Below are 27,001 nucleotides of genomic sequence, written 5' to 3'. Positions count from 1 at the left end.
CATATAATGTCCAAAAAAACACCCAAAACACCAATGCTGTAGTATGGTGGAAAATGTAAAATTCAATATGTCCAAAAACTACCTTAAACCACTTAAAATAGCGTGCCGAGATATAGCATGTCGAAAAAAACACCCAAATCACCTATGCTATCACATAGCGAAAAACGTCAAAATTTCACATGTCCAAAAAACACCAGAAATTATTTAAAATAGCGTGCCGAGACAGATCATAGCCAAGAGAATTGCAAAAACTGCCAAAAACACCAAAAAACACCATGTGGAAAAAAACTACCCAAAACACCTATATGCTGTAGTATTACGAAAAACGTCAAAATTAAAAATGTCCAAAAAACACCTGAAAACCACTTAAAATAGTGTGCCAACGTACGCCATAGCAAAGAGAATTGCAAAAACTGCCCAAAACACCATAATATAGCATGTCTAAAAAAACCACCCAAAATACCAATACTATAGCATGGCGAAAAACATCAAAATTTGACATGTCCAAAAATCACCAGAAATCACTTAAAATAGCTTTGCTGAGACAGATCATAGCAAAGAGAATTGCTAAAACTGCCAAAAACACCAATGAAAAAAATGTCAAAATTTGACATGTCCCAAAAACCTCTTCAAATAGCGTGCAGAAACATTTCAAAGCCAAGCGAATTGCAAAAACTGCCAAAAAAACCATAATATAGCATGTCAAAAAAACACCCAAAACCCTAGTGCTATAGTATGGTGAAAAATGTCAACATTTAACATGTCAAGAAATCACCAGAAAACCATTTAAAATAGCTTGCCGAGACAAGTCATAGCAAAAAAAGTTGGAAAAACGTCCAAAACATCAAAATATAGAATGTAGAAAAAAACTGCAAAAACAGACTATATTATGGCAAAAAATGTCAAAATATGACATGTCCAAAATACTGCTGAAAACAATTTAAAATAGCATGCCGAGATACGTCATAGCAGAGGAGTTGCAAAAACGCCCAAAAACACCAAACTATAGCATGTAGAAAAAACACCAAGGTTATAGTATGGGGGAAAATGTCAAAATTTGACATGACTAAAAAATACCTGAAAACCACTTAAAGTAGCATGCCAAGACAGGTCATTATAGAGAAGGTTGAAAAAAGAACGAAAACGCCAATGCTATAGGATGTTGAAAAAAGAACGAAAACGCCAATGCTATAGTATGGCGAAAAATGTCAAAATATGACATGACCAAAAAACAGCTGAAAGTTGTAAAAACAGCTAAAAACACCCTAATATAGCATGTAGAAAAAATGACCGAAAACACCAATGCTATGGTATGTTGAAAAATGTTAAACTATGGCATGTCCAAAAACAGCTTTGAGCCATCAAGAATCATGAAACAGCCATAAGAGTATAACATGTCATCAAGCATCACGATAAAGGTGACATAGTACGGCATGTCATCAAGTACAATGAAACAGCGACATAGTCTACCATGATGTCAAGAATCATTACAAAATGTCATAGTATAGCATGTTGTTGAGAATCATGAAAAAGCAACATAGTAAAGCATGTCATCAAGAATCATGTGAAAGCAGCATAGTTTAGCATGTCGTCAAGAATCATGAAAAAACGACATAGTACAGCATGTCGTCTACAAACATGAAGAAGCAACATAGTATAGCATGTCAACAGTCATGAAGAATTCCTACAGTCCCAAATGATCCTTCTTTGGTACGAAACATGTAAGTTTATGTATTTCATCACTGTAAAAGAATATGGTGCACTGTTACAAAATATTTAAATATTGAGAACTGCACAGTATCATATGCAACATGAAATGGGTTATAAGACGAATCTAGACAAGTTGCTGCAACCCTCTCTACAGTCCCCCTTTCCTGTCGTCATGCGGTCACAGGGGTCCAGCCTCTCTGCAGAGACCACACCTAAAACGAGCTGATGTAAGAGCATACAGTACGAGCTGTGTGCTGGGGGGGGGGTGCAATGCCATGTGAAATGGGCGTGCTGCCAGTACACTAAGCACACCCCAAGGGCCTCTGGGTAATTATGCTATAGGTTAAGGTCCTCCATTCACTGGAGGGGAAATGTGTGCTTGTGGTGAGGGGGAATGCTGAATCCAGAGGGCTTAGAGAGGGAGTCCTAATACTGGGGTTTAACTGAGACTGGGTGTGTCTGCAGTCAAATGACACACATGCAATGTACATACATATAGACATCATAAAAGAGCCACATGCAAACATTGTAATACACCAGCTTAAGTAGATTTTTTCATGTTGTGACCAAGAAGGAGGGATGTGATGAAGCCCAGAGAAGCAGGTGATATATGTAGTGGTAAAGTACAGAGAGAGCACCCAGGACTTCACAAGACATCTGCAGGTCCTCCTTGATATTTTCCTTTTAAACTAAATAGCAGCACCTAGAGGCTGAAAACGTTATTACACATAAAACATTTAAATAAATACGTTTACCCTTTGAAACCTGGAGCAACATTACTTTTTTGTACTGCTGTCATACACTTTCACAACTATTTAAATTGTTAAAACATAAGCAAATTGGTATGAATTTCTGGAAATATATATATAATTAAATTACCAAAAGTTTTGAATTGGAATCTATTAATCGTCATCCCTCTGTAGGGGTAGTACACTGATCTGGTACTACAAAATGTGCTGCAGTCAGTTGATTTTGCAGTAATGAATGTGAATCTCGGGGCTGAGCTGTGACCGGTTTAACCACTGTTCATACTGTCACATGTTTTTCATACATTAGTTAAATATAACTATAAAATGAAAGGATGTTTCGCGGCCTCTGGCAGCTGCTGTAAACTAAGGAAAAATAATTTAATTCACTGGGCCGGCAACTTTTCAGGTGGAACGTTTACTTGCAATTTTACTTGATGCATCAGTCGATGACGTGAATATATCAACACACCTCAAAATTTAATGTGACAACTTGGTGGATGGACATCCATCAGGTGGCCAGAAATACTCCACATCTTTATCTTCTGCTGAATGAGTAAATAAGCAAAAGTTTGCAAACACGTTTGCTGTAACAAGCCTAAAGGCAATGTCAGTGTAAAGTTTACCGCTTCTTACCACTGCCCCCAAGTGGCAAAAATCAGTTACAGCAGGTTTAATTGTTGTTTTTTTTTTTGTTGTTGTTGTTTTGTTTGTTTGTCAATGCAACAAATATGCATAGGGTCATGTAAGCAGCACAATTTTTTTTATTATCATTTTAAAAAAAAAACATAAACAATCCCTCACAATGATAAACATATCTCTGTGGATGTTTATGTCTTTTTTTTCTAGAACGCACACCATTGTTGAGTGCAATATCAGTTTTGTGCCCACAGAACTCTTTTGATGTTCTTGGCTTTATTAACGTATCCGTGCAAAAGGTTCTGCAGAGCTCCATTCATCTTTTCATGGCTGTCTAAATATGGAGAAATACACTGCATGCTGGTGTTTCACATTACATCACTACAGGGGAGGAAAAAAGTATGTGGCACAGATGGACTGAAGGACAAGAACATATAAAGGAAAAAAAAAATAAAAAAGCACTTTCTCAAGATTTCAAGCATCTTTAATTCAAATCGCAGTTTTTACTTATTCAATAGGACACAAGTGGATTTTGACTTAGTATGAAATCATTGCTGTGACATATTAAAAGTCATTTTGTTTTCTACAACACCCATTTTTCACACTGAAAATAGAAATTTCAACCCATTTTTAAGTCAACAGCTCAGTAGAAGTGCAGCATTTTGGTTATTTACCACTAAGAAGGCAAAATTTGTGTTAGCAGTGCATGTTTGTTCCATCATATACTCTGGTGAAATATCAGGAAGGTATGCCTATTAACAAGGATATCATACTAGTATAATTTCTTATAACAGACGTGTTTAGATTTGGCATCAACATGTGTCTCAGGTGATCTGATCACAACTGGATAGCGCTCAACACAGGTCTAAACACCTGACGAGGTGTGCAGGGACGCATTTGACCGCATAATGTTTTGTACTATAAACACTAACGCTGTCCTGATGCATCTCCGACAAGGACAACATTATCAGTGCAGGATGTGGTGGTTGTCTTGGCGACAGCACTAATGCTCTGTAACCTTTGCTGCCTTCACATGCTCCTCTAAAGTCATAATTACAAGTGGGAAACTGGATAATTTCAATTCCCAAGTTGGGAGCTATGGAAAAAAAACCAAAAAACTTTTTACTTCTAGCATGACACAAAACAGGTAGACATTTTTGTTTGTTGAGTTTTCTGACCAGAGCACTTTAATGTGTGTATGTTGTAATTATGACTGCACAAGTGAGAAAAGCACGTGAGGGCAGCATTAGCAGTTTTATGTCAATCTGGACGTGTTCGACGTGTTGCGTGACCATCTCTCGTTCTGCCCACTGGATGGAGACACGTTCCTGCTGACAGCGATATCTCCAACTGTGCTGATGCAACTGCTAAGGTGAGCAGCGAGCATGCTACAAGCAGCTAGCAAAAGTGTGGATGCAGAAACAAATTCTGAAGTTGTCAGCTGGAAACGCATGAAAGGGACAGTCATGAACCGCGGTGTGTCTCGGTTGTCCGTTTGCATTGGGGTCCCCGAAACACGAGCTGATACCAGGTCTAAACAGGGTCGGAGTTGTTGTCCATGTAAACTGAACTATTCTACAGGGCTTGACTCTGAATTGTAGCTCTATTTACCTAAATTATCTCTTAAATAGTACAATCATTTAAACACATAGATCTCAACAGCAAAAAATACAAATCAATAACATGACTGTCAGGATTACAGCAGTGCATGCTGGTATTTCCTGTGACTGCATATGCGGGAAAACTCATGAGATTTTGAGCTCATGACACCCACTTTTCTCTGTTTGGGCTTCACATTGTCGCTGTGTGTGTGTTTTCATCAGTGTGTTACAGTTTGCTGGTCACCTGAGGGTGTGTGTGGGTGCCTGCTGTGCCTGGAAACCCTCCATCAAAGGCGGCGCTCAGCACCTCGCCCAGGTTTGCTGCCATGACAAAGTCGAGGTCGGCTCGGACGTTGGCCGGAAGCTCCTCCAGGTCCTTCTCATTGCGTTTAGGAAGGATGACGCGCTTCACCCCCGCCCTGTGGGCCGCCAGGACCTTGTCTTTGATCCCACCCACCTGGAGAAAACAGACCAGTAAGCGTTTTAAAACTGCTGGTTTTACCTGTTACCATATTAAAAAAAAACCTTTTCTTTAATCAGGTTAAGTCCAATTGAGATCAAGAACTTATTTTCAATAGAGACCTGAGTACATAATAAAAACATAAAACAAACTATTTACAATGTAAGACATCATTTTTTGTAAATAATATAATCTAAAGTAATTTCGAAAAAATCATAAATTATAATATTTTATTTATTTATTTATACATTTCATTTAATAAGCACAATGCAAATGAACCTCATAAACTGTAATCATGTAGTGTTTCATGTGGTTTGTTTGTCAAAGTGGTGTTTCTTTATTTATATAGTTTTTTTGATAGGGATAATGCAAATTAACATAGTACAATTTCCGCCTGTTACAAACAAGCTGTAGTAACTGAAATTTTACCTATAGAGATTATAGCTATTGCTAGTTTCCCTAGTTAGGCTTTTATTAAAGAAAAAGAAGAAAAAAAGGAGATATCAAGGTTAATACAATAGTGTGTATGCAATAACAGTTATGGTAAAACGAAGATAAAAAGGTAAATATTTACATCAAGATTACATAGAAATGCAACACAGTTACAGTAAGAAAAGACACAAATGTCAATGTTGCATGCACTTACAACGCTCAACTTCAAGACATTATAAAATAGTTAAATAAGCTCACATCTCCGAGTATGCTTCAGCCAAACTTTAACACTTTTGTTAAAAATCTTTATATCTTTTGTTAATTTCACTGCAGTTTGTCATGTGTTCCACATCTTAGAACCTTTTATGGAAAAGGCTGACGGAGGTCTCACGACATGCAGCTTTCCAAATGCCACCTGTTAGTTATACAGAGATGCAACAGGCAAGCGATATAATACAATAAGTCAATTAAAACATATTAAAAACAGTCACAGTTAAAATTAGTTAGGATTTTGACCAGTTTTTTCAATTGACCCATTGTAACTGGAGTTTCACGCTTCAGCTTAGACTGCGATTTGCTCCACGTGTACGGGGCAAAGAATCTAAAAAAAGCACTCTCTCCCAAATCACTGTTGGTTAGTTAGTGTCGTGGTGTGATTACTCACCGGCAGCACCAGCCCTCTGAGCGTGATCTCTCCTGTCATGGCAACGTCTGATCTGACCAAACGGCCGCTGAACAGCGAGGCTAAGCAGGTTACTATGGTAACACCTGCAGAGGGGCCATCCTTGGTGACAGCTCCAGCAGGAAAGTGGAGGTGGATGTCTGTCCCCTCTAGTGGGTCTGGACCCCCCACCACTGTTCAGACACACATAAACAGTAGCTTTAAAGGGATATTTTGTCAATTTTAAACCAGATTTATATCAAAACAATGTTGGTAGTTTGTGTACATGAACTGTGGTAGACCTCCCTCCATCTAACCAGTGCCTTGATGTCTCTCCTCCCTCCTGGAAAAACTCTGCTGGATGACGTAAATTGATAAAAAAAAAAAAAACAACACATATATCGGCAGAGTTTTTGCTCATTCTCGGGCTGTTGTTCCAACTACAGGCTGTAATGGCACGTTTTCGTATTGCTCACCACCCATGCTGCCACCGTGGACTCAAAGGCCCTTTTTACCCAGGGATCTTGCTGTTTCTAAATTCTCCTGTTATTAAATTTAATTACTTATTTTATTATAAAATAATGCAAATAATGTTCAAAGCAAAATCAATGACACTCCCAGACTCTGTCCAAAAGTTCTCCATTATTGGGGTCAAATTATGGAATGATGCAAGTATTATTTTGAAAATGTGTCATTCACTTTCAAAATAATGGTTTGTAAAGCAATTTTTGAAGGTTAAAAGTGGGAATATGTTGTTTTTCTTTCATTCTGAAGGGCAGCTTAAATTGATGAGTATGTAAATTAAGCACATATAAGCATTTTGCTTCTACTTTGTCTGTTCAGTCACTGATCAAACACAGGCTGTTGTTTTTGTTTATACTGACGATACTGTTTGTGTTTATTGTATTATGTAAAATGACTGAATAAAATACTACTACTACTATAGAGCTGCTAAAAAGTCCCTTCTTCATGCCCTTTTTACATTTTCACAAGGAACCAAATGGCAGCAGCATCATACCGCTCTATTGGTGATTGTCCACTGCATTAAGGCAATCAAAAGTGACGTGACAGGTGTGACATGTAACACAACCGCGTCTGTCTCTTGTGTGATATACTATATATTCATCAGTTGCACTCTCTAAGCATTAATAAAGGCACATGGCAAAACCAATCATTTACCTTCTCTGTTATATGGCAGTTGATCTTGTCCTCTGCTCAGAGGGTAAGGAGCTCCTGGACCTCTTTGTTTTCCCAATTTGCAGACATTTACGGCCGCTGTTCTTTTCTTTGAATTAAGCGCGATGCGAAGAGCTGTTACCACAGTGTGGTCACAAACATTATACGCGATCAAATTGCAAACCTCCTGACCCATAATCACATCTCTCTAACTTTGACTTTTACACAAACCAAGTTACGGTGTTGTTACTACCACTGTAAACCGCTTAGAGGTGAGACCATATAAATCAAATATAAATATTTCTCGCCTTAAATGTTTTAGGAACACATTTTAGTATTCCCTTTAGCTTTGAGTTCATGAACAGGAAGTGTGCGCCAGACTGCCTCCTGTACAGTAAAAGTTTCTCCTGTGATGGAGTCTGCTGCAAATTATTTATATTTCTGTAAAGCCATGTTTAATATCTATATCTATATATAGACACATACATCGATAGACATAGACAGACAGATAGATGAAAGACAGACAGACAGAAGGACCCAAAGACCGATAGACAGATAGACAGATAGATAGATAGATAGATAGATAGATAGATAGATAGATAGATAGATATCTCACTGTTGGTGAGCTGGTAGGTTTTAGCGTTCGCTCTGAGCCAGCTGATAGCCAGATGGGCAGATTCTTTCATAACGTCTCCCAGCTGACCAGTCAGAGTGAGCTGACCTTCTCCCTCCATTCGACTGGCCTCCACAAACAGGATCTCCCCACCCAGGGGAGTCCACGCCAAGCCGACAGCCACACCTGGCAGGGTGAGCCTCTCAGACACCTTTCAACACACACAAAACATCTGTAAAGCTGTAGTAAGTGGAATAATTACAACACAAAACAGACAGACTTCAAAGGGCGTTTGTAGTCTTCATAAATTCAGGAATGAATGTGAAACACAAGGCCGACATGACCTCACAGTGAAGGTGGTAAGCAAGATAAAAAAAAGATGTGAAGGAGGTTGTGTAGAGGGAAGAAAAGAGGGATGAAAAAGACAAAAAATGAAGAGAAAACGCCTGCTGGAAGACTAACTGTATTGAGTTTCACATTATACTGTAAGATTACACCTCAAGCAGCTGCTGCATTATTCGGATTTCATGTACAGCAGCTGTTGTGGAGCTACGAAACATCTTCACAGGCTATATTCATGAGAGCAATCTACAAAGTTCACACAGCCAAAGGAAAAAAACACATTTGAAAGGTCTACTCTGAACAAGTTGCTGTAATTGTGGATCTCTGTTGGTCCTGCTTTGCTTACCTCCATTTCAAACAGTGGAGGTCCCAGGATGTCTTTGAGGGCCACATGGTCGATCACTATGGGCATCTCTGGAGGCGCTGCCTTGTCTGAACACACATGAAATGAATTTAATCCCATTGAGAAGTACTGCATGCAGGTCACTCGTTTTGCAAGGTAAAATTTGCTAAATATAAATGTCTCATGTTTTGGGTGAGAGGCTCTATTAGAAGAGTCACAGCTAAAAACCAGATCAAAGGACAAATGTTTCCCATTTCCATCTAGGTTTATGCACATCCTCACATCATGCACATCTTACATTATAAATATAGTCTCTAAACTCTCTGGATCTGCTAAAGTGCTTGAAAACCTGCCAAATGAACAAGTAAGAGCAAAGCTGACTACCATAACATATTAACTTATTGTATACCTAACATATTGTAAAGAAAAACTATGGAGGTGAGGCCTCAGAGGGAGAGACAGAGAGGAGTGGGGGGAGACAACGGCTGCAACGGAGACTGGAAAATCACACATGTGCACACGCACACACTAACATTATGCAAACATGCACAGAAAATCAAATGCATAGATATACAAACAGAAAAACAGCAAACAGTGAACAGAGACATCAAACACGCTCCATCCCCTTGGAAAGAAATGCAAATTATTTGCATGCACACACATACACATACACACACACACACAAGCCACTGTTAGTGTTGCATGTCCATGACAAATGTTACCTGGCAACACAGAGGGCTTTCAACAAAGCTGCACAAAACAACTTGCTGATATCCTGTGTTTACTAGGTAGAACCTGACTGATATATCAGCCAGCCAATTTAACCATTACAGGTTTATCATTAACAGCTTTATGTTGTCCTGTATGCACGTTATGAAAAGATAATTTTTAACGGAACATAATGCAGAAAAAGATGCTTAGCATAATTCAGAATGATCAAACTCCAAATGAAATTTGTTTCTGTGCACTGATATAGATTTTCATCCTCAGCTCTGATATCTGGTCACTTTTACTGACTCCCTTTCAAACTAACTAATACCATCTCATCAGCCGTTACTGGGTCTGCACCTTTACCGAGATTCACCAGATACGTCGCCAAATTTCAGCTGCGAGAGCAGCGTTTATGCACCATAACCACATGTTCCATACAAACACAAGCAAGTCAAAGGTGACAGAGACCAAGAATTGATGAATGTCATTCAGTCTGCCAGAAAAAAATAGAAAGTTAACATTTATGCCCGTGTAGATGATTATTTGATTATTTTGTTAGTTTGTCTTTTTTTCTGGAGACCAAAATTGTTGTTTGTTTTGTCTGCTGTCAATTACATGGTTGCTCAAACTCCTGTTTTGATGCGAAGAAGCAAAATGGTATAAGCTGCTTCAGCCATTACACTTACATATTTTGATATGATGAACATGTTTGTTCCAGGTTACCAGAGTATGCACAGCTGCATGTAAACAGGAATTTTAGTGGACTATTCAATTTCATTAGCCATGTTAACAAATTAGTTAGAATTCCTAAAATAATGTTTTTTATTTTGTTCTGTATGGTGTGAAGGTTTTGTATCAGACTCACTTATCCTGTGGGCTCCCGAGCAGATGGAAGCTTCTACTTGTATGAGGAAGTATCTTCTGTTTCCAGCAATTATCCAATAAAAGCTGACATTTCAAACCACTAGAGTAAGAACAATTAACTCATACCATATTACATTAATTTATTTAAGTATGTTAAACTGTTAGTGGTTTTATGAGTGAGAGTGCAAGGATATGACCCTCTACCTTCCACTGACTCATCTGCTCACAGACTGAGAGCGAACGGGCTCCTACCCTGCTGTGTCGGGCTGTTGGGGGCGGAATCCTCCGTCACGGTGACTCTGTGACCTTCGGCGACCTTCACAGCCACAGCTCGGCAGATCGCCCCAAACTTCCTCTCTAGGGAGCGAACTCCGGCTTCACGGGTATATCTGAAACACAAAACAAAGACACAGCAGATGAAGACAATTATGCACGGTTGAGGTTTCCCAGCTTCAGTTTAGGATAGGTGAGTGAGAGATGTGATGAGGAACAAAACAATGTAGGCAAACAGGGAATTTTCAAAAAGCTGCTATTGGCATCAGGAACATTGCTGATGACTTGTTTAAATGCTGCAAATGAAAGAGTAAATCAACAAAGACTTGGGGAAAAAGGAAAACTAGAATAACCATCTTGCGGTTGTACAACCCTCCGAACCCGACAGGTTGCACTTACAGTTACATCCACGTCTGTGACAGCATGAATGCTTCACACACATCTTCAACCCGGCAGCATAGAAGATCTTTACAATTGGCACAGTTTCAAGGTGGACACCCAAGATTAGTGTCACCAATTTAGTATCTGACCAAATGTCACTTCTGCTCCTGAGTTATGATGCTGAATGATGTCTAGAAAAGTGTTTTTGCAGAACATTATGATGTCACAGTTAAGCTGCCCTTTGATCGATGGATAAGAAAATGTCAACACTTCCTAATTAAATACTATGAAACATTTGTGTCAAATTTTGTCACAATTACCATATGAATTCTTAAGTTATGGCCTAAAAAATGCAACACTTTAGGAAATTCCCTGAAATGAATTGGACTTACATGCTATAATACCTAAAGTCATGACAGAGACCTGCCTGGGCTCTACGAAAGCCTCTTCACTTTGTCTTTACCTCAAAAGACCCCGTCCTTTTTTTGTTTTTTAAGAGATCGAGCCGGTACAATCAGGAGTATCTCTTGATGGATACCAAGCTGTGTGCTGCTGGCTGTTGCTATAGTAACCAAACCAGAGTGCTGCAAGTGTTGCACAGAGACTCTGCAGGCAACATACTGCTTATCATGTGAAAAGACCAGAGGCCTGTCTGCGTATCAGCAGCTCCATATTTGCTAATTCCTTTATAAATATGCAAGACATTTAAGGCTGTAGACCAGTTTGTACTTGGAAAATATACCATCAAATTCACACCAGTATTGTAAAAAATAGTTGGTTTGTTAATTGACACATAATTGGCCATCCTGCAATGTCAGAATTTGTTGCTTTTCTTCACTTTTAATTAAATGCATGTGGATTTAGACTACTGAAAAGCAAAACAAGTGGTTTAAACATTTCCTATTGAGCTTCTAAAAAAAGTAATCTGCACGATTTCAGTATTTTCTGACACCAGCACTGACATTTTTAGGCAGATGCTTGCAGACACAGAATGCTGCCCTCAGTCATCTGGTTGAAAGATGGTCTCTCTGACTGAAAGGTCACCCTGCCTGAGAAGCACTGGTCAACATTCAAAACAAATAGCCACCAAACAGCTCGACAACTAGCAGCCTCAGATGTGAGAAGGCAGCTGGCTGAGTGCTTGGCTCCACACATTGCTCACTGGATTTGTCCTTGACAGTCTTAATGTTGAAGCTCTTTAGTGAACATGCAACAATGTCCATACCAATCTGGGAATTCACTTCTTCCCTGCTGGTGTTGCATCAGTGCAATATATGAAAAAACTGTCAAAAAGTCTGATGTATCTGTACATGGTGACATAATAAATATTAACATTACTACAATTTTTGATTTAAAAAAGGAAAAAGCAGATTGAGAAGGTAAATTATGTGAGAGTAAAGTCTATACTCAACAGCAAGTCCTTTACAAAAGGATTAAAATGTTATATAACTTATACTAGTAAAAAAAATAAAAGCAAGAGCTGCACATAAAGAAGTTAAACTTATACTTAGTTTCCTTTTATTATGTGTTTTTTATGTCTGTATTTGATGTGTACCTGCTGATTATATCCTGGGTGGTTTCCTGTGGAATATGAAGCTGTTGCGGTGTTAATCCATGCTGCTCCAGCTGGTTTGGGATCAGGTGACGGTGAGCTATCTCCACCTTCTCCTCCTGAGTGTATCCTGAAACACACAAACAAACAAACACACACACACACACTTTGATGAAAATTTGTCGTAAAAGCAGTAAATAATTCATCAGTCTTCTAATTACAGTAAGAATAATAAAACTAAGTTTGTTAGTCTTTCAAATACAAATTTTTGCCCCAAAACTCTGATTCCTGAGAGTGACTCTCTGTACCTAAACCCACCTGGTACCTGCAGCACCTCCATTCTGTCCAGCAGGGCCGGGGGAATGGTAGTAGTGGTGTTTGCAGTGGCAATAAAGAGCACTTGGGAGAGGTCAAAGGCCACATTGAGATAATGGTCTGTAAAGCTGTGGTTCTGCTCCGGGTCCAGTACCTAAGGGAACATGTACAGATTGTCAAGTGTGTGTACTTTTAAAAATTACATCATTCCAATTAGCTGGAAAGCCTATTGAGTCAGTCATGAATTGGTTAACAGTGAAAGAGTTCCAATGCGGTGTCCCACAAGGAAGCTGTTTGGGACCACTATGTTTCTCTATCTTCACCAGTGATCTTCATCTGTTCTACATCCTGCAAGAGCGGTTATGTATGCCAGTGATAAAACATTGTTTTTACCAACAGTATCTATTGAGGAATTGTCTTGTGCTTTGGATAGGGAATTGCAATCAGTTACAATGTGGGCATGGAGTAACAAGTTCGTGTTTGGTTCAACTTCTGGCCTTAAACATAAAGCACGGCTTAACTCGTCTGTACAGGGAGTCCCTGTGGAACAGGCAGAGGAAACTAAACCACAAGACAAAGTTTATCAAAGTTAAGAAAATTAACTTTTAAAGTTCTTTAAAAATTATAATAATTCTGTAAAACAATTCATATAATTAGGATAATTATAAATATATAGATCTCTGAACATTTCCACTAGCTTTTTTTTTTAAATCAAATTAAATTTATGAATGTCTTCCAATTTATGGGACATTTATTCCCAAGTTGCCCTTTGCCCATTTTTCCCCATGTTTTCTAAAGAAACTGCACCAATTTGCTCAAGGTTCAAAGGTTTACATGCTCGCAAAAGACCTCTGAATGCAGCACAAGAAAAGTTATGCTAATCTAGGTTTCAAAGGAATCAAGTGGTTAAAACAGATATTAAATACTGTTTCGGTTATGGGAAGACGTCTGGCAATAATAAAGAGATGTGCTGAATACTTACCCAAAAAAGGCATATCTCACTTTATTCAAACATTAAACACAATTTTAATTTTAATTTTAATTTTAAAACAATCATAAATTACAGAGCAATGTCATCAATGCAGTTAGTTTCTCCCACCTAGGATTCCTTCAGTCTGGAGTTTTTTTTACCACCTTTATTCTCTGATAACTTAAGATCCAGATGTTCAGGAGGTTAAATTATAAGCAGAAGTCTGCTCTTCTCCTATATAAACAGATCCAGTGATTAAAACCAGTTGGTGTTAAAAATTAACATCTCTCCGCCACTGTTCGGCATGGCAGGGGCTGGAGCCAAACGGCCGCTAATGTTTGCTTGCCCTGTTTCTCTGATAACTTGAGATCCAGATGTTCAAAAAGTTTTTACCCTGGCCTGAATAACAGATCAGGTGATTTAAACATTTAAGACAGAATAAAGCAGTTTAATGTTAAAAAAAAAAAAAAGTTTCTCAGAGGCTGTTGGGCACAGCTATCTCGCCACTGAAAGGTTGTTTCTGCTTCAAAATGACAAGATTTAATTCTTGGGGGTTGTATTTGACTAATTGTAATCATTCCAGTCATTTTTACCTGTGTAAATACCTTCAAAGGATCAATTCTCTATGAATGAAATCAAGTGATGATGAGGCAGAAACAACTTTTCAGTGACAAGATGTTTCTGCCTCATCATCACTTGATTTCATTCATAGAGAATATATTTGACAGACTGTAGCTCACCCAGTCCTCTTTTACCTGTTTAAATACCTAAAATTACACGTTTGAACATAAGATGGCGAGGACTGGCGGCCATCTTGGATTTAACCATCCACATTTGAAAATAAACATTATGGTATGCCCTAACTATGTTAGACTTTAATGCTTTTCTCAAAAAGTGCACAATTATTGTGGTCATCCGCTGCATTACACAGGTCATCAAAGACAGAGAAGCAAAGCTGACCTCCAGCAGTGCAGCTGCAGGGTCTCCTTGCAGACTCTTCCCCAGTTTGTCCACCTCGTCCAGAAGGAACACCGGATTATTGACGGCAACTGTCTTCAAACCATTAATGATGCGGCCCGGCATGCTCCCAACATATGTCCGTCTGTAGACATGAGCAGGATTTGAAATACTGACGGGCCGTAAATAATGACAACAAAGTAGAGAAATTCAAAATTTAAAGTGAATATGATGTCTACATACTTTTTGGTCATGTTTTTATTTATTGACTTGTTCTTGAAGTGATCAGCAAAAAGAAACAAAAGCAGACACAAAGTTGTCCGTGACAAACACGTGCAAGTTTCAAGCATTTGCAGGCTGAAAGCATGCACTGGAGTGGTCTAGCTTTTACAGAGTTGTTTTTTTTTTTTTTAACAGGTTGTCAACCATGAAAGAACTCCAGAGATTTATCCTTGTTTATCTCCTAGTGTTGATATGCCCAACACCTGCTTTTCATCTGGCTGAGGGACGGTGTTTCACGTCTGTCCTATTCCCTTTCAATACCAGCAGCAGCTCTGCAACCTGAGATGAACTGTGCTGCCCTGCTCACCTCTATACACACACACACACACACACACACACACACACACACACACACACACACACACACACACACACACACACACACACACACACACACACACACACACACACACACACACACAAGCACTCCAACAGCAACAACAGGGGACTGTCAGGCTTCACTATTCAAGTGTGGACTTCTATTTGTGGTCATTTAGAAAAAAAAACTAAAAAAGAATTGAAAATTTACTTTTGGGGTCTTCTTTCACAATATTACTGCAAATGCGATTTTTATCATTTTAAAAGAAATTGCCAAGAGGGGACTCGCAGCCTTGAGCGCTGTCAGTCTCTCAAAGAGGGGACCTCCATATACTGTAGTCAAGCTGTCTGTCCCTGTTCTCTCACCTGCTGAGTGTTTCTTTTACATAGAAACTTCATTTGTATCTTTAAAAATGGAAAGGTAAACTTTAATGCTATCAATAAATCAACATTTTTCGTGATAAAAAATACTACACAAATAATACTTGCCAAAGTGAAGTATACCTTTAAAAGAAGACTGTCTTCATCCTGTGGATTAAGTTTTATTTTATATTTACTCATAATGACTTTGTTGTAGTCTGTGTAGTGTGTGTATATATATACCAGACCAACTGCAACTATCAATCTATCAATGTAAAAATTTCTTATTTTGGTGGTTTCGGAAGCCCACTCCAGCGCGCGGACGCTCTAGCGCAGCAATGGGCAACAGCCTGCTCCCGTGCTGACATGTCCAGCTGACATGTCCAGCAGCCCTCTCCAGCGTCAACATGTGCGGCAGCCGGCTCCAGCACGGACATGTCCGACAGCCCGCTCAAGCGCGGACATTTGCAACAGCAAAAAAAAGTGCCTGTGGATGATCCCCTGCACCCCCCAACAGCGGTTCTTAATATCCTAAAATCCTAGAAATGTCCTACAATCCCAGATACATCCTAAAATTCAACAAATGTCCTAAAATTCTAGAAACATGTATGGGGCTGCTGTGACTGGCCCCTGGCCTCCTGTCATTTTGTGAAAGTGGCCCCTGAGCAGAGCAAGTTGAGAATCCCTGATCTATACTGTGGTCAGAAGACATCTGCAGTTATAGTCTCTCCAATAGTTTTTGTCTTATGAGCATACCTGTGTCCTCGGATATCAGACTGATCACAGACGCCTCCCAAAGCGATGCGGTGAAACTCTCTGCCCAGAGTTCTGGCAATGGAGCGTCCCACACTGGTCTTACCGACTCCTGGGGGCCCCACAAAGCAGAGGATGGGGCCCTAAAGAGGGCATGAAATTTACAGATAAATATGAAATTCCTGACTTTCTGGCTACACGCACACGAGTTTCTTATAGTTTTGAAATGCACAACTATTGTTGTGTTTATGCCTATGCACCTTCAGGGAAGTCTTCAGCTGTCTAACAGCCAGGTACTCCAGCACACGTCTCTTCAGCTTGTCCATGGCATAGTGATCGTTGTCCAATAGGGTGCGGGCAGCTCGGATGTCCAGACAATCTAAACAGTGAGTGGGTTGTTGGGTGGGGAGAATGTATATAAGATGAACAGATCCAAGAAGGAAAAAAAACATTCAGGTTAGTGCAGGTAAAGGCAGTGAGGTTGGAGCTGCAGACAGAGAGAGTGTCATTTGAGAACATGAGGAGAAAAAAGAGGATGTAGATAAACAAGCTTGCTTCAAAGTTTTTTGAAAAAGGAGAGAAAATTCGGTCACATTGGTTAATGAAAAAGTAGGAAAGAGGAAAGAATTTGCTCACTTCCATTTAAAGTGAAAAAATACAGCTTGGGCCAAAGCCATCATGCCACTTTGATATCACACACCTTTCTACACTTGTGAAGTTTGTCACTGTTTTGCCACTTGGCAGAGTCATAGCTGTAATTTAGAGATGTCATACAGTATCTGAGGATACTGTATGAGAAATGATGGCGACCTTTGACAGAGTCCAGGTGCACAACACCTGGACTCTGTCAAAGGTCGCCATCATTTCTGTTTACCTTTAGTGCTTTTGCTCCACGGCAACTCCACCATCAGATCCAAGTAGTTTCTGGTCAGGGCATACTCAGGCATGGACTGAGGCATCTTCTTTAATCTGAACACACAAGAATGACATTAAAATGTAAGATGGGTCTGACTGTGGATCATCTGTGAAATCATGCATTAAACAGAGAAGTCGGGTTGTGTATTCAGTGGGGAGGCACGATATGGATTTAATCCAACTGATACCAATAACCGATAACTTCCTAAAAATTGCTTTTTGGAACTGTGCAGTCAATGATTTAATCAAGAAAGCTGCTGCGTATAAAGGCATATTTAAACTGCTGTCTTTAAATCCTTTTAGAAATAATCAGGACAGAGGAACAACAAATGTCGGGGCTTATCAGGGTAAAAGTTCACCTCTTAAGCTCTTTGAGACAAACTCTAAGTGCAGCTTCAGGCATCTTGGCCCCGTGGACCTTCCTTTCCAAGGCTGCAGTGTCATCGCCATCCTCATCTTCATCTTCTTCATCCAGGTTGAACTGCCGACCCAGGAACAAGCCACCTTTACGTACTGATAGCACCTTAACAGATGAGATACAGAGAGCTCAACAGGCATGTAAATACAGACAATGTTGAAAGGAAAAGGAAAAGTGGAAATGTTTGTTACCCTCTTCTCATTGTCGGGACTCATTTTCCTGGTTTTCTGCAGCAGTTTTAGTCCCTCGATCTGTCTGGTCAACATGGGCAGAGCCTTCTTGAATCGCTCCTCCAAGCTCACCGCATCCAGGACCTTCACAGCACAAATGTACAAAAACCTGATTTCAAAATACATTCACTTTAGAAGAAAACAAATCTTTTTACATTAGGCTCATTCTACTGTCTGTTGCTTCAGACATTTTTTCTCATTGGCACCATCCGGTGGTAGCTTCAGAAAGACTGTGACAGACGAGCCAATGACTTTTGCTCATTAGATGAAGCATAATCAGGGTGCAACGTAAGACACAAGGGGCAAAAGGGCTCTATTGAGCCCCTTACATAATCATAGATGTGTTTTGGGCGTAACAGGATTTTAACCAATCAGAGAGTAATCTCAAATTTCCTGTTAAAGCCAGGTGTTCCTGCACCTGGTTTACAGCTATTTAAATGGTGGATTCAGCAAATAGATAAGTGAGTGATATTCTGATAGTAATGTAGTTAGAGCAATAATGTCACTGCAGCACATATTGTGGTACATAACAGAGCAGAACTAACAACTGTAGTTATAAATTTGACAAGATTCTGAAGTAATCTATAAAGTCACGCTGCTCCTCGTGTGTAAAAGCAAACAGCATCTCTCTTAGTGGAGACTGGTGACTTTTCCATATCAGGAAAATAGAGCACATCTGACTTCAGATCAGGTTTTAGTGGGTCAATAGTCAATCACTTACTGCCGTCTCAAAATACCGTTAAAGTCTTGCAGAGTGGTGCTCAGAGAACAACATACAGCTCAACGTCAACAAAACCAAGGAGCTGATTGTTGATTATGAAGTATTTTGGATTCTGACTGTGCTAAAAGTTACAAATATACCACACACATTTTCACTGAGATTAAGTAATTTCTTTCCAGGGTGAAAAATATATATTCAATCAAAAGAATAATTTGAAAGATGCTTGAATCCCATTAGAAACTCTACAAATACTGGCTTTAAACTTTCTATCACATCCTGTTTTTTTCTTTCATTTTATTTTTTTTGAGTATATAGTTTGAGGTTTGGGTGACACAGACACAGCAGTTCACTTCACCTGTAGTTTCTCCTTGTTTGAGGTGCGGATCATGGAGGCGACCACATCAGGTAGAGTTTCCCTTGGCAGACTGTCCAACAGACGCCTGAATTTAGCCACAACTGGAACTGAAATGTCCAACATACCTAACAACTACAGAAACACACAGACACACAAACACACACAGACATAGTTGGGTTAGATTTACTGACAGAAGTGTGTTTTCAGGGTTAAGTCCAACCCTTTGCAGTCTGGTGCTGTCCCGGTCTATCGCAATCTATTGCTTATTTTTGTCCTGTATTTTTTTTTCTTTAATAAAATTTTCTTCATGTCTTTCTCTTGTATGTCTTGCACTTTGACACACCTTTGTTGTTGAAAAGTGCCATACTGCACAAATAAATTTGCCCTGCCTTGAAACTGATATGACAACTTGCCTGTTTCTTGTTAACTTTGGACATTTTTGAGTTCATGCACAGAGTTCTCCAGAAATTTTGGTATAATTTATGAATGCAAAGACATACACTGAAGCCTTTTCATTAACTGATAAACAAGCTTGTGAGTACATTGAGTTATAGGTTTGCCAGCTTCCATAGCACACCTGCAACCTAAAGGGTTTCTCACAACAAGATGAGATAAGAAAGATCTTTATTCATCCTGAAAGAAATTCTGCACCCCAGATACTCAGCATGTATACAGTTATACTCAGTAAGAATATTAATATATACACATATATAGGAATAGAAATAGGGATGCACTGATCTGGTACAAATGACATTTTTACATTTTATTTTTCCCTCTTAATTTTCTTTTTTTTTGCACAGGTATTTTTTTCTTATCTGAATCTAGAGTCAAGGGAGAGAGTTATGTCTATGCTATACAGACTGCAAAGCCTCTTGACCCATATTAGTGATTTGTGATATTGGACTACATAAATAAAATTGTCTTGACTTGACAAGCAGAGATAAATACAAAGAAAGACTGTAAAGCAAAAGGTCAAAATAAATAGAAATGGATCTCCTTCCATGTTTACTACCTTTCTCTATCCCCCTCACTCTTTCTCAGTCTCTCTCACTCACACACACACACACACACACACACACACACACACACACACACACACACACACACACACACACACACACACACACACACACACACACACACACACACACACACCTGTACAGCAGCCTGGTAGAACTTGTGCGACAGCTCCCCCAGCTCTCCATCTTCTGCTGTGGCACCGTCTGTCGCTGGGCTCGTGTACTGCTCCAGTTTGTCCAGCTGCTCCACCTGTAATTTTTTTTTTTTGTTGAAATTAGAGATTCATATATAGCAGTCATCCACATTTGTGAAATACTGAGTGACAGGAACTTTTGGTTCTATATTGCTTATAAAAAAAGGAGCTGGTACTACTGACATTCCTAATCAGGAATGCACCTTTGACAATGTTTCACTTTTAATAACAATATCAGAATTGCTTGCGTCTCCATGATTGGGGCTTTCGCAGACATTTGTTGCCTTCATCCCCTAAAATTTAGACTATGGAGTGCATCGTAGGATCGCAGGTTTGAATCCAGACTTAGTATTGGCTGGTCTGTCTGAGTCTAGTTGGACTAAAGACATTGTAATAAAAAAAATGTAGAAAATAAAATAAAATCAAAATCCCTCAAAAGGGCAAAACCTATGACTGTTGAGAAAAAAAACATTAAATATTTTCTTTGTATCTACACAAATTTACTTGTTTAAGTGTAGCTGTACCTGTTTAAAACATAATTCACATACATATGACCTTATTTCAAGACAATGGCACTAGCATTTGCTAAACTTAAGCACCTTTTCCTAAATATTGACAAAATAATTCTTTTTTTTTTGTATGTATTTTCTTGTTTTTAGTCTTGCTACAGTGGTTTTAAGATATCTGCGGGTTCTCTGAGACTAGATATTTATAACTTGGTATAAGTTCACTTATTTTAAGTAATATTTAGCACTTCTTATTGGATTTTTTCTTGTTTCTGGTCCAGCTGTAATGGGACAGAGAGGGAATTTATCACATTTGTTACATGTTAAACATAGTGGGGGTTTTTTCAGAGGGAAAACTCCAGAGGGCATCATAAATTACTGGCTAACACGAGGAGTAGTGGTCAGTTTTACCGACTTTCACTGGATAACTTGTAGTAAAGGTCCCAGTTTCTCATGCCCACAGGGCAGCTTTAAGTTAATCTTCAACCATGAGACATTCTCACAGTGATTGGGAAGTTGATCTTAGATAAACTGTGGTCTGATACTGGAGAATTTTTACCTCTGCCAGGATAAAAGGTCTCTCCTTAAGCAGATTTGACACCCGAAAGCGGCACAGTCCGGTGATGAGGAGGGTGTAGTGGGGCTTTGGCCAGTTGCTTCCCACCACCTGCACTGCTATCCCCGCTGTACCGATCCTACAGAGAGAGAGAGAGAATGATGACACACAACAGACTCACTGCAGGAGGATCACAGACAAACAGGCCTGAGCTTCACAGCGGCACGATCTTAGCCTAAAAAAATTATCTATCAGAGACAGAGACTCTAAAGTTGCTTTGCATGGGGGCCAGTTTCGCAAAATGGCAGGAGGCCAGGGGCCAGTCGCAGCAGCCCTATACATGTTTTTAGGATTTTAGGTCATTTCTTTGATTTTAGGATGTTTCAAGGATTTTAGAGCATTTCCAGGATTTTAGGATGTTTCTCAAATTGGAGGAACTTTCTAGGATTTTTTGGAAACATTTCTAGGATTTCAGAACATTTCAATTATTTTAGGACATTTCTCGATATTTTAGGACATTTCTCGATATTTTAGGACCTTTCTTGATTTTAGGAAGTTTCTTGGATTTTAGTACACTTTTAGGATTTTAAGATGTTCTTAGTTAGGACCCTCTGTTGGTGGATTCTCCACCAGTACTTTTTTTGATACAGTTTTATGCACCCTGGCACCTTATGTGTACTAAAAGTACAAAAGCAATTCAAAGTGTGAATCCCTTGACTTTAAGGGCCTGAGTATCACTGATCTATCTTGATTGTTTTCAAGTCTGTTCGAATTGGGTCTTCACACCTTGGATCTGGTTGGGACCTCTCAATGCTCTAATAATTTGGATCAAACAACTCTGTAATCTCAACTCTTATAACATACATCACATTATAACAGCCAACCTTTGCTGCTACATAGTGTGTTGAACCCAATGAACTTTAAAAAGCAATTGAACTGAGCAGTATTTGCAGTGAAGCAAAATTATTTACACAAATTCTCACCAACAACGCTTTCACACGTAGCCACAGAATTTCTGCCTTTTTATTCCATCCAAGTCTTTCTATTGTGTCTTTATTTCTCCTCAGTGGAAAGTGTGGTGACTTACTAACAAGATTTCCAGGAAAACAAGCTAAACTGACAGCCCTGTGGTCATTTGGGACTCATAATATTATGTGTGATGCTGACATTTTGTCAAAACACGCAATGCGGGGGTCAAATTACTTTTTACACACAGAACTTCTGAACACAAAATCAGGAAATGTTTTAGTGTGAATGCTCAAATAGTTTGACAGCTGAGCGGCTTAAATTGTTGCTGTCAGTGAACGTGACATTGTACAAAAGCTCCTGGCGATGCTGCCTGACTCACTAATCCCCTTACACATACACGCAAACAAAATATGTATCTGATTATGGGCTTACTATGGCGAGGACATTAAATTCCCGGGTGTAATGTTAAGTGGGAGCTATCACAGAGCAGACGATGACAGCTGTGTGTAGATGGTGGTTGATCCGAGAAGCCTTCTGAAGGTGCCGTGGCTCTAAATCAAAGACACATGTACTGGTTTAGGGGAAAAGTGAATTGGTTAACAAGCCTTTAATCCCCTTTTCCTCTAAAATCCACGCCGCATTACTGTGGTCTACCCCAACAACACAAGGGACAGGGACATCGCATTGTCTTCTTTCTTTTGATTTGTCCCATCCCATGCACCCTGGACACTTTAATTACTTTGAACTCACTTTCTGGGAGCAGCGGGAGACCGCAGTGCGGTGCTAAGAAGCCAAGTTGAGTGCCTTAACGAGCGCTAGCAGTTTTCTTCCAGTAACTTTGGCTGAGAGACAAACCATCCAGAGACAAACAGCTGCTACTCAGTAACCAGTCTGACCTGGTAAACTGCTGCTGAAAGGCTAAAGTCCACCTCGCTGTGCTTGGCTGCAGTGCCATTGCTAAACTGTAGAGTTTTCTAGAAAAAAAACCTCAGCTTCTGTTAAAAAACAAGAACTGTACAAAAAACAATACCAGTTACACTAAACATGGCATGACATGTAAAGCTGGCTGTCCTTTTAAAGACCTTTTTTCTTAAGTTATTCAATCAGTATTTTCTACTCTGCCATGGCAATGAAATACCAGCAACCTCATAAAACTACATGTAATTTGAATTTGGAGTTGGTCAGTGTCTCCCAATGTTGTGTCAGGGTTTACAAAAGGCCAAAAATAAGGGAAGCGGCAAGAATGGTCCTAGTTTATGGAGATCGACATGTTGCACCCCTATGTTTCTACAGAAACCTAAACAGTCAAACCCAACACTGGCTCCTAAAATGGCCATTCACATTTTCAAGTTTTCACGTCTGCCATCATAGTAAGAAGTCCGACTACAATAAGCAGCGATGGAATTACACTGATTATAGCGTGAAAAAGCTTTATTCAGTGTTAAATTATATTTTTAACAGTTTAAATCATGGGATCTGTTTGCTTTAGAAAGGAAGTGACCTTTGACAATAATTAAGCTTCTGGTGGAAACTTCAGGATGTTAAGTTACCAGAGAAAAAAGGTGACTTCACATTAACATGTGTTGACATGCCAAAGTGCATCAGAAATATATGGATTATTTAGATAAAACCACTCTATTCATTCTTTTTTATCAGTTTAAATCACCTGGTGGTTTTATTTTGGAAAGGAAGAGACGTCTACAGATAAAGTGGCTCACAGTAAAAACATGAACGTCTGGATCAGAAAAAGGTGAGCACACATTAACATTAAACTGCTTTTTTTTAGGTTTACAGCTGTTAAAATTGCCTGGTTTGTTTATTTTGGGGAAAAAGAGACCTCTGTGGATAATTTGGCTCCAAAATATCCTGAGTTTCAGTGTCATGTTTTTAGAGGTCCATAAATGTAAAAAATATTTTGTTATTACAAAAATATTGAAAACTATACTTATGTGGCAGTGTAATGTTTTATCTTATTCCTTATTCTGTAATCCAAAGATACTCAATATATGGCCCATGGGCCAAATCTGGCCAGCAATAGGATGCCAGGTGCCCCCCAACCATTTTCAAAGCCGTAAAAAAAATAAAGTGATTCACACTTGAAACTGTTTTTGTACTTTCAGTTGAGTATATATACAAGGTGCCAAAGTGCATAAAACAGCATCAAAAGCTTGTTTCTTTTCTTTTTTAAGTGTGAGTGGCCTTTTCACCTTAACCATTTCAAACCTGATCAATTTGGCTTGTTTTCTTTCAAAAACTCTTGAAAAAGGCAAAGTGCAGCAAGGAAGAAATTACCCAAAACTTAATACAAAGTTAAAAAAATAACAAGATCAAGAAAAATAACCTGAAGATCAATATATAAAACAAACAAAACAAAACAAAATTGCTTTAATTTATATGTTTTTTAAATATGTAATTATGATAATCAGATATATAGTTTCCCCTTGCTTTTTCTTTTCTTTTTTTCCTGGACATTTTTCTCAGCCTTTAAAAAAATAATCTACTTATTTCCTGTTATTGCTAAAACATTAATGAACATGTTGCTTACTGCCTTAACCCCCATGATTTTGAAAAAAAAAAGTACCAATTTGCTTGGGTTCAAAGGTTTAAATATGTGTGAAAGGCATCTGAAAGCAGCATGATAAAAATGATGTTGCTCCAGTGTTAAGAATTGCTGTCACTATTGAACTTCTTCCATTTTCATATTTTCAGAGGCCCTAGATGATAAAAATCGTTTATTTTCACGACAATAAGTACAAAAAAATACTCGTGGCTACCAGAACTGTCTTTGATCTAGTTCATTATCCTGCACAACCCCTTGGTTTTGTCTAGTGTCACTTGGAGACCCTGTTCAGTCAGCTGGTACAGTATGTTCAACCTCCAAAACAAACCAACACCCTCGTGTCAAAGCCAGAAATGACTCATCTGAACACATGAGGCTAAATGTGTGTTACTTGTGCAGTGTTGGGAGGTCGTCGGCTTCGTGCTCCGGGTCTCTGGTGTTGGGAATCACTCCTATGATGGTGCTTTTCAGAGAAGTCCCCTTGAGCAGCCGCTGGCTCACCAGCTGCATGTTCCGCGGGGAGTCCACGCTGAAGCGGACTGTGGAGCCCGGGAGGAGCACCCCCTCATGGGACAGCAGCAGCGGGAGACGGCTCGGTATCTGGATCCCACCGCCGGAGGCCATCGTCCGGTGTTTTAATGAGAAATCAGGTCAACGTCTGTGACACAACTCTCGCAAACAAACACGCACTTCTCCTGTCAAATAACTGTAAACAGACGACTTCCGTGTAGTCCTTTCAAAGTAAAATTCTCAACGACGACCCGAACAAACCTGTCGCTTGTTTGAAGATAATGTTACCGAAATTAAAACGCAGTCGTTTTTGTTTTGAGACACATTTTTGCACCAAGTTTTGCCGTGAAGTGGCGTCTAAATGATCGTTTCCCAAGGATGTTTTTAAGTCGTTTCCACTTCTACTTCCTATAGTCTGTGAATTGGCTACGGCAAGCGCAAAGGGACAAACTACACAATATCGCATGACATGTGCAATAGAAGTTGCAATGAGACGTCCGTTTCTTGCTTTTTGCTTTTTTCTCTTTTGACCGAAAGTAACCCATTATAAGGATAATATAATTAATAATAGAACTAATAGTATAAGACATATTTGTCAGTATTTTAGTTGTTTTCAAAACAGAAGTAATATTATTTTGATTATTCTAAATGTTTAAATTATTATTATTATTATTATTAGTAGTAGTAGTAGTAGTAGTAGTAGTAGGATTCAGTATAGCTGGAAACTGTGAAAAAGGGTTACTTATGATGGAAGCAGGGTCATGTATATATTCATACCTCCAGTAAGGCTTGTGATATTAAAAACAAAAAGAAAGACATCGGGCGAGAGGCAGGGTGCACCCTGTACAGGTTGCCAGTCAATCACAGGACATTTCTTAGACACAGCGAGACACAGACAACTATTCATGCTTTTGTCTCATGTTAGTTTCATGTTAACCTAAACTGCATTATTTTGAACTGGGGGAGGAAACTGGGCTTTTGTATAATAGCCCACCTGTAACCATTCACTCAGTCATTATATGTAACCGCTTATTAGGGGTGCTGTGCTGGTGGGGGACTGGAGCCTACCCCAGCTGTTCATGCTGACATTCATGCCAAAGGGCGAGTCAGAATCACAAATAATCCTAGACTGAATGTTTGAGGACCCATGCCAACAAATGCAGTCTATCCACTTACATCTTATTTGGAAGAAGTAAACGCAAGCGCTTTTTTTTTTTTATTACAGGTGCTGAATACTTTCTAATGACTTCCAGAGTAAAATCAGCATTAAAGACACATTTTTGTTAAATCACATTACTTTTAACTTGTCTTACCTTTTAGAAGAAAAATAAAAAGCAAAAAAAAAAACCCTATATATATATAATATACTGGACCTGTAACCATTTTCTATGTCTTTCATAGATTGTATAAAAAAAGATTAATGGATGTAGCCACTGTGACATCACCTACTGGTTTGTTGATTCTTATTTGAAGCCTTAAGTCTGACATTTTAGCCATTGCCATCTTGAATTTTTGGAACCAGGAGTGACCCTATTTGGATGAGAGAGTAGATATAACTCTAACGTAAACTGCTATCTTAGTTAGCATGG

The 27,001-nt window shown here is 39.1% G+C and overlaps 1 protein-coding gene across 1 annotated transcript; it reads right to left on the bottom strand.

Annotated features, from left to right (window-relative positions):
• Positions 1-3,557: 3,557 nt before the first annotated feature.
• Positions 3,558-25,857, bottom strand: lonp2 (lon peptidase 2, peroxisomal). Its single transcript, XM_042495961.2, has 17 exons — positions 25,294-25,857; positions 21,377-21,512; positions 20,254-20,367; positions 19,099-19,230; positions 17,984-18,106; positions 17,734-17,897; positions 17,334-17,428; positions 16,720-16,838; positions 16,463-16,602; positions 14,750-14,891; positions 12,823-12,973; positions 12,508-12,634; positions 10,551-10,687; positions 8,727-8,812; positions 8,042-8,249; positions 6,253-6,443; positions 3,558-5,153 (listed from the first exon to the last, which is right to left on the bottom strand). The coding sequence occupies exons 1-17, from the start codon at positions 25,524-25,526 to the stop codon at positions 4,923-4,925; spliced, it is 2,529 nt and encodes an 842-aa protein (XP_042351895.2). The 5' UTR covers positions 25,527-25,857; the 3' UTR covers positions 3,558-4,922.
• Between the last annotated feature and the right edge of the window lie 1,144 nt (positions 25,858-27,001).

This window comes from Plectropomus leopardus, chromosome 7, assembly GCF_026936395.1.
Source record: "Plectropomus leopardus strain MGB_pleo_1.0 chromosome 7, ASM2693639v1, whole genome shotgun sequence".
NCBI classification, from domain to species: Eukaryota; Metazoa; Chordata; class Actinopteri; order Perciformes; family Serranidae; genus Plectropomus; species Plectropomus leopardus.
The sequence above is the reverse complement of the archived record's forward strand: the minus strand, read 5'-3'. Positions and strand labels throughout refer to the sequence as shown.